The sequence below is a fragment of the Paroedura picta genome, chromosome 7 (assembly GCF_049243985.1).
Source record: "Paroedura picta isolate Pp20150507F chromosome 7, Ppicta_v3.0, whole genome shotgun sequence".
Classification (NCBI taxonomy): Eukaryota; Metazoa; Chordata; class Lepidosauria; order Squamata; family Gekkonidae; genus Paroedura; species Paroedura picta.
The window spans coordinates 94,349,202-94,364,637 of record NC_135375.1 but is presented as its reverse complement, the minus strand read 5'-3'; the positions used below and the strand labels follow the sequence as shown (position 1 = coordinate 94,364,637).

Genomic DNA, 15,436 nt, shown 5'->3' with positions numbered 1-15,436 from the left:
CCAAGGCATAAGGCAGGGATCCTGCCATGCGTAACATTCCCCCCCTTCTGTAGTGAATTATATGTCCAATTTATTCACTACAGACCAATGTATAATGCGTTAGTGGCGGCAAAGATTGAAATTCAGACTAGAAATTCAGAGAGAAAAGTGGGGCCATCTTCTGCCACTACAAAAACTACAAAAACTTAAGCCAAATTAAAAACAAAATACATTTAGGAGGGGTTTGGGTGACTTAAGGAAAGCTGTGAAGTTGCTGTTCCTCTTTACCACAACCACTCAAAACTAAATGTAACATACATGAACTATGAACTAGCTAAGCGTGAGGTCTCCACCATATGAATAAAGCAATGAACCAATGCAAACTAATACATTGAGCAAGGCAATCTAGCAAACAATAGAAAAAAAAAACAAATGCAGTGAAAACTAAATTCTATGCAGGCAGGAAACTGGGCAGTACCTGAGCAATATTTTAGAATGCGAGCACTAGGCAATCCTAAAAATGCTGGCAATGAATATCAAGCAATTACTATGAAGCAAGCAGAAAGTGGTAGAAACTAAAAAGTTAGACAATGAACTAAGCAATGGCTTCTAATAAGCAATGCAATAAGAACAAAGTAAAGCTAAGCAATTTAGCAAAACTTATATACATAAACTAGCAAACTATTTAAAACTGGTACAGGCACAATGCAATAGACAGTGAGTTGAAATACAGGGCACAATACAATTTGGAATACAGACAATACAGTTTGAAAAACTCCCCCCCCCCCTTGTCCCATTGGTAAAGGTGGGAGTGAAGCTGGAGATTCCTTGAATAGTTGAACATGAGGATTGATGAGGATGAGCAACTGGTTCAGCAGTTGAAGATGTTGATATATATATGCATATATATATAAGACTTTGCTGGGTGATGTTTGCAAACACATAGAATGGTGAAGGAGGTTCCTCCATGGGGGTAAAAAGCAACTTTGGCGAGGATCCATTTTATGAGAGAGCCACTGGCAAGAGGTTGTGGCAACAAGCAAATAGCTGGAGATGTGTGCAAGTCCGGGTTAGCTTGCAAGTTGATCTTCTTCCCCCCCTCGTGACTGAAATGGCAGGGGAAGAGGCAGTAAAGGCACTAATCCAGGGCGTCAGAGGGTATGCAGGGTCAGAGATTGCACATAGAAGAAGCAGCAGGCAGGCTGGGCAGCAAGGCTTCATACAGCAGGAGCTGGGGTAAACAGCAAGCATCAGTGGTTCACCAGCAAGTAGGCTGGGGCAGAAAGCGCAGAGCAGCAGGTCATGACCACAGGAACACATCCACAGGAAATGCAGGCAGAGGGTTGCTGTCATCTTTGACCAGGTCAGGTCTGGAGGTTGGCGAGCAGGAACAGCATACAGGCAGGACCATCAGGAACTGGCCTGGCGATCTGAGGTTTGTGATGCACAAGCTTGGAGCCTCACTAGGGCAGGCTTGGCAGACGCGGGTTGCAAGAATGTTTGAGTGGCCCAGGGCGTCAACAGCACAGTGGAGCTGAAGAGCTCAAGGGGGAGACACCCAATTGAGAGAAGGACAAAAGATTGACAAAAGTTCAATGGAGAAGTGTGTGCAGCTGCAAAGAGTGAGGCTGCAAAGTCTGTTGAGGCTGGGCTCAAGTAGGCACCCAGCCTGATGGATATACAGATTAGGAAAATACTCATAAATTTAGAGTTTTGAAGACAATGAACTCAAATGAAAGATTGGAGCAGAGGTGTGCCCCCATAAGTGACTGTCAAAAAGATCCACTGTGGTGGTTGCCCACCATGACCTTACAGAGACTGAAAATAGAATTTAAGAGGAGCTAGATGCCATCTCCAGGGAGGGAGAGGGAGATTAGAGTGCAATCATAAAACAAGGGAAGGAGATTGCCAAACTCCTGGTGAGTTTGGGAATTTGAGAGAAAACTGATAGATTACTATGGGTGACTGAAGCAAGATGCTTTGTAGAAATACACAAGAGGAGAGAAATTCCTGTAAGTCCTGGAAGAAGATAGTTTTTGGAGGCTAGGTCTACTGGCCTTCTGCACTGTTGTGTAAAAAGGAGCATTCAGAAAAAGAATCAAAGAGCCAAAGTTAAAGGTTCCTGCAAACATGTTGCAAATGGTCTATGAATGAATAGATTAGCAGCTCAAATACACACACATATATATGAGGGGAAAAAAGGAGAATTGCTAGATAGAATCTGGTCAATTGCTTCCTAGTTAATAAGCACAAAAAGAAATAGATGCTCTGATATGCAATAGGTTACAAGCATACTACAGATTTTTCTCTATAAGGAACATAAGATAAATCAAAACACAAAAAGAAAGCTTCAAAACAAAACTTGGATAGTGATCTATAAAGATCTTGCAATAAAGAGCACAAGAGAGGACTCCTAATTAAAAGAGGACTCAAAAACATGGCAAAAGAATTTGCAAAATATTGTGGATTGACATAAACAATCTAAAAAGTTAGAGCACATAAGCACAAATCTAAAAGCAAAGGTTTTCTTATAAAAATGAATAAAACAAATAACCTTAAAGAAAATTTAAAGGTTGAGGTATAGAAACTTGTTTTTCAGATTGAGATCTGCCTGCTGGTAGGCCAGGCTGATTGGATGCCAATTGCTTCTTTAAAAAGTTACATTGGAGTACTGCTGAGGATATGAGTGGGAAAGAATGAATGAGAGGAACATGAAGATGAAGTCAAAGTCCCATTACACAATAGTGTGTCAAAAGAATTGTGTTTTTAAGGAGGAAAGACTATTCCTCTGTACATACACAGAGTGCCTTTTCATAGGAGTCAGGCTGAGTGGAAGCCTGAGTACCCAAATGAAAGGTCTGTATGAAGCTGTTTCAAAACATATTCAAAACAAAAACAAAATTGCAAAAACAGATTTTTAAACAAAATTGTCTTATGAAAAGAGGGAAAAAATGTTAACTGCCAATTAAAGTTTGAAATAGGAAGTAAAAATGTCAGAGGGAAGGAAAAGCTATGGAGGGAATGCCTTTTCTCAAAGAGAAAATATTTCAAATATTAAAAGCAGCCAAAATTGTCTTAAAATAAAAACTAAAACAAAACATATTTTAGAACAGAACTATTTTACTGTACTCCCCCCCCCCTTTAGATTCTCTCTGAGGTCTTTAAAGAAACAAATCTTCTTCCTGATTTGGGAAGAAAGAAAACTTTCAGTCCTTTGTTATGTGGATTAGTTGCCTGGATGGGGGAGAGCAAGGCATGAGTCATGGGGCTGAGTGCCTAGGAAGGCAGTTAGACAAAGAGAGTCTGTTTTAAGATTGCAAAATAGTGGCTGTTTCAGTGTGACTGCAACTATAGCTGGAGGCTCTACCAATTGCAGCCAAATTTAAAATTTGAAAATTTTTGCTTGCAACATTTACTGGGAGGAGGGAAGCTAAGAGAAAATTGAAAAAGAATGTTGTCCTTGCAACAAATTCTTCCCTGTTAAAATAATGGTTGTCACCTTGGATTTTGGAACTCTGTACAGGTTCAGAGGCAGGGTTTCCTTCCTGACTCTGTGATGGGGGAACTGAGGACATTTCCTCTTCTTTAAAGACAAGAGATGAAGCTGGGTTACTGGGTCTACTGTATTTTCTTTTCAATTTATTATCTGTGTGGCTTTGGAAATCCAGGACATTTTGCAAATGGATTTTTACTTTAAAAAGTTCACCCTGGAATTCCTTGTTTTTCTCATTAAGATCCTTAATTTCTAAATCTTGTTTCTGGGTAAGAGTTTTAAATTTCTCTATTTCCTTCTGCCAGTCCTTAGGGGATTGAGAAGAAATTTCTATGGGGCTAGTTTTCTGTAGCTCACATCTAAGTATGTCTCTGTTCCTTTTCTCTCTAATGGCCTTTACAAAACCAAACATGAGTACAGATGTTGGTTGGTCATGATACTGGGACATGTCTGCTCCAGTATTTCTAAGTTCCCGCCATAGAAAAGTCCTGTTACTGATTCTTTTATTGCGCTGCTGATGGGCAGAATTTCTATTCTGGAAGTATTTAGGTTTGAGAGTATTTGGGGGAAAATTATTTGAAGGGAAACCATTTAGTGGCTTACTCCTTTCTCCTGGCTTTTGTTTGCTCCAGCCATTAGGTGGCTGCAGGGAGCGATTGTCTCTATTCCTATTAGAATTGGGGTGATTCTGATTAAAGCGGTTCTCCCTCTTGATCCTGTACTGAGAGTGGAGACCACTGTTTGCCTGAATGTTTAAATTTGTGGAGTCCTGGTTAGTGGGAAATTCAAGAGAACCTGATTCTCTAAGCTGGCCTGCAATGGGGAGCTGTTTCTGGATTTCCTGCCTCTCAGTTCTATCTGCAGGGGTTGTAACTAGAACTGGATGGAAGGGAGCTGAATTTTCCCCTCGGGATTCTATGAACATTTTGGGGGTTATTTCTTCTGGCAGAGGCTCAGAAGGTAGAAGGGGAAGAGTCTCTGTATGAATTGTGGCAACTAGAGCCCTTTGGAGCTCTAACTGCTTTTCAAGTTCCTGCATTTTTCTATGGCATGCCTCATGGCTTACTTGAGCATGCTTGGCCACACTGTTCTCCCCTAGGAACTGTGCAGCTCCCTTGATCTTAACTAGCTCTGCTTCTAGCTCGAGAATGCGAGCCTCTGCTACCTCAGCTCTTTGCCTTGTGGCTTGGAGCTGACTTTCTAGTTCCTGGATGGTCTGAAGCTGATGAGCCTTCTCCACCCGTGCATTCAAGCGCTCAGTTCTCATGTCCTCCATCTCATCGGAGAGGTGGATGATATGAGCCTCACACTGTTCCAGGAGATCAGCTAACTGGGCCTCCCGTTGTTCGAGACGGTCAGTCAGCTGAGCTACCTGCTCCTTCACTAGGGCATCCTTCTCCTCTAGGGCATGTTGCAGCTCAGCAATCTGGGCTACACTGTCCTGAAGTGCAACAAACATACCCCAAGTGGCATAAGAGTCCTTACTGCCACCCCCGAGCTTCCTGGTGTTACACCATTCTTGGAAAGCTTCGGTAAGGGTTTCCAGGGGGTTGGAGCTTTTGAAAGCTCCTGGGCGCCAGGGGTTCCGGCCGCCCTTCTTGGTCACCCAGAGTGTCAATCTGTCTGCTCGTTCCTTACGGGCAATCAGGCTAGTCAAATTGAATCTGGATGCCATTTCTTCCTATTAATTTCCAAGATCTTAAAGGGGACGGGGCTTGGTTTTCTGGCTTCTTGTCGCTGGGCAAGCAAGCACAGAGGGGATGAGTTTAGGGGCAGCCGCTGCTCGTCTCTTAAACAGCAGGGGAGAGAGGGAAAAGGATCCCGTGGAGTTTAACCTCTTACGGGTATGGCTAGTTTGTTTTTGGCTGAGAATGGCCGGGGCTCTTCTCAGTTCAGGGCAAAAACTACCAAAAAACCAAGCAGATGGCTGATTTTTCCAATCAAGGTTGCCGGAGCGCACTTGATCCTCGGGAAAACCACCGAAAACCTGAAGGTATTTTTTAGGGAAGAGATCACTGGGGGATTTTCTTGCGGCTTCTATATCCTTCAAAGCGGCAAGGGGAAAAGGGGGAAGGGCTCCCGTCAAGGCACGTCCTTACGGGGTTTGGCTAGTTTTCTTATTTTATACCGAGATGGCCGGGGCTCTCTCGATTCAGGGACAAAACTACCAAGAAAACCTGAGGGTACCGGCTAATTTATTCGGTTAGGATCGCCCTGGCTTTCCTGAACACGGGGAAAATTACCAAAACCTGGATCATCTGAGCTTCGCAAAGCCCGCTTGAGTTCTCGTGCCACTCCCGACACTCGAAACTCCAACTCCTGCGGCCGCAGGGCAATTTGGTGCTACAGAGAGCGACTCTGCTTGCACGAGTAGTAGCAGTAGGGGGATTTTTCTGGTCCTTCCTACAGCTAAGAGGAATTGCCTAACGCCTTCCTACGCTTGGCTAATCCCTAGGTGTTGGGTGCGTGTCGTCCACCCGCCCGTCTAAGTCTAAGAAAACCTTGCTTCGGTGTTCCTAGCCTTAAAGGAAACTAATCTCCAGCAGGAGCAAAACAATAGCAAAAGGGTAGAAAGGAGAGAAAGAGGCCAACCCTTTTAGAAATCACACTTCCAAGAGCACATTCACACACTTATGCCAAGAGTTCAAACGGGCTTTTCCCCTTACGTCCGGGTTACTGGAGAGTGCCGTGCGTCCACTTTACTCCCGAGTAAGCCTGGGGCAATTGCCCGCGAGATCCACCATAATCTGTTACCCAAATTGCTGGACTCGTGTCCTAAAACACGTATCTTTGAGCTTGTGGGGAATATTAGCTCAAATGCTGCGAGAGGGGGGTAACTTAGCGTTATCGGATCGTTACCTTTGTATACGAGGGTTATTCCACCTGTAGGAACTCAAGGCAAACACAGATTTAAATGGTAAAATGTTAATATAAGCTTTTATTGAAAGGAAAATAACAAAAGTACACACAAATAGCTAACACACACATACAAGCAGTCATATAGAGAAGGGGGAGGAAGAGTGGAAGGCTTGATAGTTACCTGTCCGAGGAGTGGTGGGTCAGAGGAAGGAGCACGAACCAGCGTGGGAGGTCCCGGGTTGGAAGACACTCAGAGTGGCTGTGGGAAGCCACAGTTTTTATAGGATTTTGGGAAGGGGGCTATGTGACAAGGCTCAGGTAAGCATGTGCTGGAAGTTTCCAGGGTCCCCAGAAATTAGGACAATACCTGGCCAAGCGGGGGGGGGGGGGGGGGGTGATGGCCGTAAATGGATTTGGATAAAGGTATTAATGGCTCTGAGGAAGAGAGCCATCAAGTCTAGCTGGCAGGGTGTGGGGAGGAGATTTCCCCTGGCAGAGGGGCCAAGTGTGAAAAATGTTGCAAGACAAAGGATTTTCCTAGGAGCCCTTAGGCAAACAGGAGGAAGCCAGTCCACTCACTTAGAAATACAATGGGGGGGGGGGTGAGCTGATGCAAGCTTGAGTCCAGAGGCATCTCTGGGTCAGGCAAAGGCTGTCATTCCAAACCTAAGGCAGAGAGCAAGATTTCTAAGATGGAGTCTGGCCTGGCTTGGCTGACCCTAGCAGTGTCATGGCTTTAGCTTAAGCCTAGACTATTGTGGGGTGCCATTGGTTATAGAAGACAGTGTGCCAAGGCATAAGGCAGGGATCCTGCCATGCGTAACACTGGGGCAGGCAGCTCCATGGCCCCCTCTCCCCCCGATGCTTTTCCCCTGCCCTCTGAGCAGTTCATGTCTGTCCCGGCCTGGCAAAGCCCTCCTACATCCTGAACCCAGTTGACCTCCCTACGGGTTCTGTTTAAAAATTGTTAGCTGTTATAATATCGTTACTCAATTCTGGTTCTTACTGGTATGGTTATTGTTATTATGATTAAAATGTATATCCCTGGTTTTATGTAAACTGCCCCGAGTCTTACAGGAGGGTGGTATAGAAATACAATAAATAAATAAATTGCCCCAAGGGCACTTCCTCCCTTTTAGTTTTATTCCCCAGGAGGTAGGCCGTTTTTCAAGGGGAAAATTTTTGCCTTTTCCTTGTTGTAATTTTTAAATCACTTTTTCTACATTGTGTAGATAAATTTGGTCTCTTTTATTATTTTTATTTATTTAATTTATTAATCGCCACACCCAAGTGGCTCGTGGCGGTTTACAAAAGTCCAATTAAAAACCCATTAAATAAAAATAAAAATTTTGTAAATAAAAATTTAAAAACCTGTTTGTTTTTTGTTTGTCTTTCCCCCTTATTTGTTAAGTATTGGTCTGAATCTGTCCTTGTTATACAAAGGCTTTAGATCCCAAGTATATTAAAGTATCCAAAGCACACATATGTGCTCATGATATCAAGGGGCCGCTTTTGCACGTTGCAGCCCTCATAAATGTAGACCGATATGGGTAACAGCATAAAGGGGAAATAGACCTAGCTAGTATCCCAAGGTGCATAGACAGAGCGCTTTGTTTTCTTCATGCCCACCCAATTCGAATTGAGGGTTTTAATATAATAGATTTTCACTGGCGTAACACTACACCAGCACTGGGGGTTGAATGTGGGCTGAACAAGGATGTGTTCTAATCCCTGCCCTCCCTGAAACATCCCCAGCGGTAGAAGAAGAAGAGTTTGTTATTTATACCCCACTTTACCAGGTGGAATCTTAAAGTAGCTTACATTCGCCTTCCCTTCCTCTCCCTACAACAAGCACCCTGTGAGGTAGGTGGGGCTGAGAGAGGCCCGATGTTACTGCTCAGTCAGAACAGCCCTATCAGGGCTGTGATGAGCCCAAGATCACCAAGGTGTGGAGGAATGGAGATCACCAATGTGGAGGAATGGAGAATCAAACCCGGCTCGCCAGCTTAGAAGTCATCACTCTTAACCACTACCACACTGGCTCGTTTGTGGCCCCAGATTTCGATCAGTGTGGTGTTGGCGGGGCACTGTCTTAGTATATGTCTGCATTGCACCCCTCATGGCTTAGTTGCTATCCTCACCAGTTTGCATACTTGCTTTATAGTGGAGCCGTAAAACATCTTCTGTTGTAACAGGCTGAGAATTCCTCACTATTCAGCTCTGTGTTTTACCAAGCTGACGATTAAAATTCTTTGAAGATAAACACAAACACTTTCAATGTTGCTTACTAAGTGAGGACTGTTCAGTGGGCACAAATTGCAGCTGAAAGTATTCTGTCAGTATGAGTTGTAAAGATTGGTTCATTCACCCATGTCTATTAAACACTTGTTTACAGCTAATTTATTTCATTCTACCATCAGCCTCATGGAGACTGTGCTGTCCAGCTAGCTGCATCGATCCAAATATATTTACTTTATTTATTTGTTTATTAAGTTAATTAGCTATATTTCTTTCCTCTCCACATGGCTCAGTAGGCCCTCAGGATAGCTTACAACAAGGAGGGGAAAAAAGCTGAAAACAGCCGAACAGCAACCAAGTTAATCTACAAGAAATGTCCAAAAACATACAGTTAAATCTAATTTAGTAATTAAAATCTAACTCTGAACCAGTATAAAAATAGGAAATGGGCCCCAGTTCTATTAATCATCAGTAATCAACTTAGGTTATTTCACGGTCTCCTTTTCAACTGTAAAATACATTTTTTTTGTAGATAAGTGAACTGGCTTCAGTGTAGTCCTGTTGTTGTGAAATGTAAAGTTAGCATTGTAATAACTGTATAGTGACCAAAAGAGATGGAAATATCCAGGCTATGGAGATTTGTAACAAAGGATTTAAATTCAGTTTCCCTCTAGGCAGAATATACAATCTCATCTCTATCATTCACCGTATTCTTAGTTGCTTTGTTCATCTGTGAGCAGACCTGCTATTTTGTGGGCAGTGGGGCATTAGGCATACAGAGACCCTAGTGCTAATGAAACTATGGAATCAGACAAGTAAAGTGCTTTGCTTCCATATGTTGTTTGAGTTGGGCCTGGGTGCTATAAGACAGGGGTAGTCAACCTGTGGCCCTCCAGATGTTCATGGACTACAATTCCCATGAGCTCCTGCCAGCAAACGTTGGCAGGGGCTCTTCGGAATTGAAGTCCATGGACATCTAGAGGACCACAGGTTGACTACCCCTGCTATAAGAGACGCTCAGAGAGAATCTTTTTCTGGGTTAGGATTGCCAGGCAATGACTGGCATCCACTGAAAAATGAAGAAACGGGAACATGAGAAGAGGCAAACTCAGAAGTGACATAATTGTGTTACTCTATGGATTCACCACAGAGTTTCTGGTGAATTCTAGGATGTTTCACCAGCACATTACTGTCACTTGTTTGCCCAAGTAGTGATGTCACAGTATGTGCAATGCTGATTTCTACAATACTGACAATATTGAGTGGTGTTGGGGACCAGCAGTCTTGTGAGCCCGTTGTAGCTCTCAGGCCCTCCTGGTTTATTAAACGTTCAGACTTGTAAAGATGTTCTTGGCCTTCAAATCATTTCAAATGGTGATAAGCAGGAAGCAAAACGTATACTGCTGAACATTATTTTATCCTATTTTATGACCTAAAAGGTTCCCTGGCGTAAGTTGTATGGTTGGTTTTTCATATTGTTGGTTATTTTTTATAGTTTTATAATGTAAATAAAATGTTTTAATGTGAGCTCCTTTAAGCAGGTGACTTAAATAGTAACTAGTAATAAAACTAGTAAAAAATAAATACAACAGAAAAGGGGGAAGCAGGTGCAATGAGTTGTAATAAAAGGGGGGGGAGCAGATCCACTTGCTTTCCCTGAGCAACCCCAACCCTTTCCCAGTGAATCAGTTGTTTGGTGGCTCTGGAGGAATTTAGTGGGACCTGGGTTCCATAATACGCTTCCAGAACCACCGAGCAGCTGATCTTGAGGATCAGTGGTTTGGTAGGGTCTTTAAATGTCTCCCCGCAGATTCTCCAAGGCTTAGAGATGGGACTGTGCTCTGCCTGGGAGGGGGGGGGGAGGCATTTAAAGACCCTGCCAAAAAGCTCAGGATCAACTGTTTGGCAGGCTCCCACCCCACAAAACCTTCCCAACTGCAGCCTGGGGATGGTCCAAAGGGAGGCATTTAATGAGCCTGCCCAAACAGCTGATCTTAAAAATCAGCTGCTTGGCAGTCTTTCCTCCCCTCTCCAGACCCTTCCCAGGTGGTGGAGAGCTCTCTCTGCAGCCTCAGAGGAGAGTACAGGGAAGAAAGATGCCACCAAGCAGCTAATACAGAGGCTCAGCTGTTTGGCATAGTTCTTAACTGCTTCCCCCAACCTGAGCTAACCATGCCCACCTAAAACAGGTGATGCTCAGCTGAGGGAGCCTACAGGTGAGGGGGAGCATGCACAAGGCCTGGTGTCCTCCAGTGTGCTGATGTCACAGTGACCTTGCGCCTGCTCCCAGCAGCTACTCTTTTAAGAGGTGAGTCATCTCCACCAGAGCTTGCATTTTATATGTATGGAATTAAATGATGATTTTAAATGTTTTTATTTTGTGAGCTCCTTGAAGCAGGTGCCTGGGTAGAGAGGATATACATTTGATAAATAATAAATAAATTGTATATAAATAATACATTGAAGGTAGCATTTCCAGCCAAAGCTGACTTAGGTCCATTCCACACATATTGGATGATGCACTTCCAATGTGCTTTTGAAGCAAGATTTTCCTGTGTGGAACAGGATAATCTACTTCTAAAGTGCATTGAAAGTGCATTATCCACTATATGCAAAATGGGCCCTAGGCTTTACTATGGTGGCCTAGTCTGATAAATACTGCTGGTCTAGGAAGTATCTACATTATATATATTTCCTGTGCTAAGTATAATTTCTCAAGTCTCTTGAGTGTCATGAAAGCCTTATAATGTCATAATGCTGTCTTAATTGAACCAACAGTCCATATTCTGTTCCATTCAGTAGTATTCTTATTTCTTCTTTTGCTTTATTTGTTATGTAAGGAATCTACAGTTGCTGCTAATCCTAGGTACACACGTGTTATATAAGCCAAAAATAGCCTTGTTTTAAGATTTCCCCAGTACTTAACCATTAGCCAATTACTAAGCTTCTGAGCACTTGCAGTTAAAGGAATAGTAACAGTTTTTTGTGTGTAACCTGTATGAACAAATTAGAAAAGCATTGTTCGTAACCATTTGCTATATGCATCTGGCTTTCGATTAGTTATTTGTACACTAAAAAGATGATGGGCTGACTTAGCTCTGCTAAATAAATATATTATATCCTCATTCAAACAAACCAGGAAGGGGTCAGTGCCCCCACTGAAGCTGCTTCCCTGTAGCCTGTAACAGATAATATAATCTACAAAATAGAATTCTACCGGTGACTCTTCTCTTTCAGTCTAACCTGTGATCCTTAAACAATGTCATTTTCCAGGAAGATACCCCAAGCCAGCCTTTTTCAGTGTGGAGTAGCCCCTGAAAAAATTTGCAGGCTGTGAGGTAACCCTGAAGTGATGTCAGTCATACCCCTAGAATTGACATGTCACTCCCCCTCTCCTTCCAACTGAGTTTTTTTTTTAAACCCAACCAACCCCAAGCAGACTCACCCAGCTGGAGAGCAGTGGCCTGCTCTGCCTGCCACGGGGACCAAAATACCAGGCTGCAGATGTGGGAAGAGTGAGGCCCTATTCCCCACCTGTACCAAAGCAGCTCAGAGGCCTGTTCCACAGGGCCAAGGCTGAGGTCAGAGTAGGCCCACCCTCTCCCTCCAACTCAACCAGTCAGTTAAAAAAAAAAAAAAAGACCATCTCCACAACCAACCCCAAGAGGACTCACCCAGCTGGATTCCAGCTGTGACTTAAAGGTTCCCTTCGTACCCCCTCCAGGGACCTCACTGGCCATTTGGGCAGGGGAGCAGGTTGACCTACCCAAATAAGTTAATTATGCATAAACCCTGGTTGGGAAATGCCATTTCAAGCAATGACACAGTTTTCTTTGGAGCTAATATTTCTCTCATTAAAAAAAAAACATTTGTGTAGTGCTTCAGACGTTTCAAAACTACAAGAATTTACTCCAAAATTGACATGATTATGACCAACTTTAGGACAGATGTTAGAACACAGAATTAGAATGTTTAAAGTGTGTTTCCGTTTGACTACATGAAAGGGGTGAGCCAATTCCATTCAGAAAAGCTTTTTCAGGAGACAAAATAAGTCATTCTATGTGGTCCGCACAATCTAGTTTACGTTGCCGAATTAAGCCTAAAACTATTTCTGCACATAAGTGCAGTCTGCAGTGTATCTCTCTGGCCTGCATCTCACCACGGAGTCAGGGATTACTCTGACTGGAACTCTGAAGTCAGGATGAAGAATATTTTGTTGGAAATCTTATTCTTCTCTGTACTTAGAACCCTTAAAGGTACTCAAAGATCACTGATGACTGCTTAGTTCTGATCAATTCTTTGTTGTGCCTAAACCTAATCAACAGTAAAATGATGCTAATAAACAGACGCAGGTGGGTAACCATGTCAGTCTGAAGCAGGAGAACAAAGTCTGAGTCCAGTGGCACTTTTAAAACCAACAAATTCTTAAAGGTGCCACTGGACTCAAACCTTTTCCTACAGAAAAGAAAGTGTGCTAACACAATGGCCACGGCCTCCGTGTTCAAAACAAGTATGGCTGTTTGCACATGCAGCTTCCCTCTATTAAACAGCAAATTGTGCTTGCCATTCATTAATTAGGCAGGCAAAATACGGGTTAAAGTTCAAGTCTTCAATAATTGCTAGTTAAAATTAGTCATTTAACGATGTTCACAATTTGCTTGGTAGCTCCGTATTTCCATTTGTATTACCGCACTTAGAAAAGATTTAGATGTACGCCGCATAGTATCTTATTGACAGTTTTTTTCAACAATGCAAAAGTATACTCTTCAGAGAAGATAAGAGTCAAGACGATGTTACAACAAGAAGAACAAACCATAACCTGTAAAATTAACATTGCAGGTGAAATTACCTACGGCGGGCGAGTTACAGATGCCTGGGATCAGAGGTGCCTTCGCACCATCTTAAGGAGGTTTTTTGCTCCAGAAACATTAGAAGAGGATTATAAATATTCAGAGTCAGGTAAGTGTCATTTCCAGTATACCAAGGTTTCATATCAGTGGAAGCTTCTAAATAAAGGATTGTAGGTGCTTTGTGACTGAAGTATAGAGACCCGTGATATTAAATTACTAAATCCTTGCAGCTTCACTGCTGGTGAAAGAGGGGAAAGGAAGATCCTGTTATATGCTGGGAATTGTGGGACCAGCATGGACAAAATGCATGTGTGGGGGGGGGGGGGGGGCTTGTTTGTTGGCACACGTTCTGCTTGAGCTCTGTCGCAGTTAGCAGCTGTATGTTCTTTTGCCACCCTTGCCTGGTCCTGGAGCCCATTGCTTCTAATGATTCGCATCTCAGGACAGATTGCTCCACTGCTGGTAAAACTAGCGAGAGGAAGGGTCACCACCAAGGAGACAGCAGAAGAATCCCGCTAACAAATGTGCTAAGTGAAAAAGGAATTCAGTCCTGATTTTTCCACCCTTTGCAGCAAACAAACAAACAAAAAACCAAATTGCAACACAGAGGAACCCAGGGCAATGCAAAGCCCCCTGACAAAGCGCTGTGAAACTGACCGGGGCATTTTTTGCCCCCTCCCGGCTCCCACAGCGCGAAAAGGGAACACCGATTCTCCCGCCATCCCTTAACACGTGCCAAATGAGGGCCTGATCCACGGCAGGCCCTGGTGGACGGCGGAACACCACCAACATCATGTGAACACAGGGATTAGCTCACATCCATACTGACATCACCCCAGCCTTTTCCTCCCATGCGGAATCGGCCTGTGACATTCATAGAAGGAACGCAAGCTTCTTCAGATCTCAGAAGTTAAGCAGGGTCGGTACTTGGATGGGAGTCATCAAGGAAGATGCTGCAGAGGAAAGCAATGGCAAACCACCTGTGCTTTTCCCTTGCCTTCAGAGCCCTTTACTGGGGTTGCTGTTAACTAAGATTAAGAGGCATTTACATACGTAACCTCTGTAGGGAACCAAACAGGGAGGCTGATTGTATTTTATTGTAATTTTGTAAACAGCACACATCTGCCCAGGAAATCACTGAAAGTACTGTCCTCTGCTGTGCTATTTTTACATAGTCACTTTTCCGATTAAAGCTGCATGTTAAAATCCTTAACAGATCTGTCCCAGTTCAAGGATTTAGGAGGCCTGCAGACTTTACAGATTCTGCAGAGATTACTGCATATTTTATAAGCTTCGCAGGGACTTCTTAAAGTCTTTATCAGATCAGCCAAGTGTAAAGCACAAAGCTCTGAGAACTTTTGCAAGGTTGGCAAAAAGACCCCCCCCCCTCCTCCAAATGCGTTCTTTGAATCCCATGGGCTGCATTGCCTGCCTCCTTTTAGCTGGTCAAACAGAAGCAGCGATGAAGCAGCCTCAGTACTTTTACGACTCATTTGTGGTGTTTATCCTGACAAGATGCCCAGCCACCACACCTACAGGAGTCTGCATCTGCCCCCCTCACCCACCCACCCCATTTGCCTTTGACTAGCCTGTGAATGCTGGTCATTTGTAACTTGCTCTGCATGATCCAGCTGGTAACATAAAGCACATCAAGCAAGCGTGCACATCACCTGCTGACTAAACGGCGGCATGGTTGCTGCTAGTGGCCGGCATAGAATTCTTGGCTGCATTTTACGCGTCTGCTTAGAAACCTTCATCACACAGATGCAGCTGTGCTTAGAGTAGATGCTGTTAGGTCATGGTGGTCTGGTACAAAAGTAAAGCTAGCTCCTCGCAAGCCATTGTTTGCAAGCTGGGAAGCAGCTTCAGGAACATGTACTCCTTTTCAGGAGCACAACAAAAATTGAGTCGAGTTTTCGTGCTTGTACACAAAAGTGCACACCTTGAATACATCTTTGTTGGTCTTAAAGGTGCTATTGGACTCAATTTTTGTTGTGCTCCTTCAGACCAACACGGC

At 43.6% G+C, this 15,436-nt stretch overlaps 1 protein-coding gene across 2 annotated transcripts in view; it reads left to right on the top strand.

Annotated features, from left to right (window-relative positions):
- Positions 1-15,436, top strand: part of DNAH6 (dynein axonemal heavy chain 6) — a 212,847-nt gene that overhangs the window by 161,080 nt on the left and 36,331 nt on the right. For both annotated transcript variants that reach the window (XM_077345452.1, XM_077345451.1), the window contains exon 69: positions 13,409-13,528. In XM_077345452.1, the coding sequence (XP_077201567.1) occupies positions 13,409-13,528 (120 nt within the window). The remainder of the gene's footprint in view (positions 1-13,408; positions 13,529-15,436) is intronic.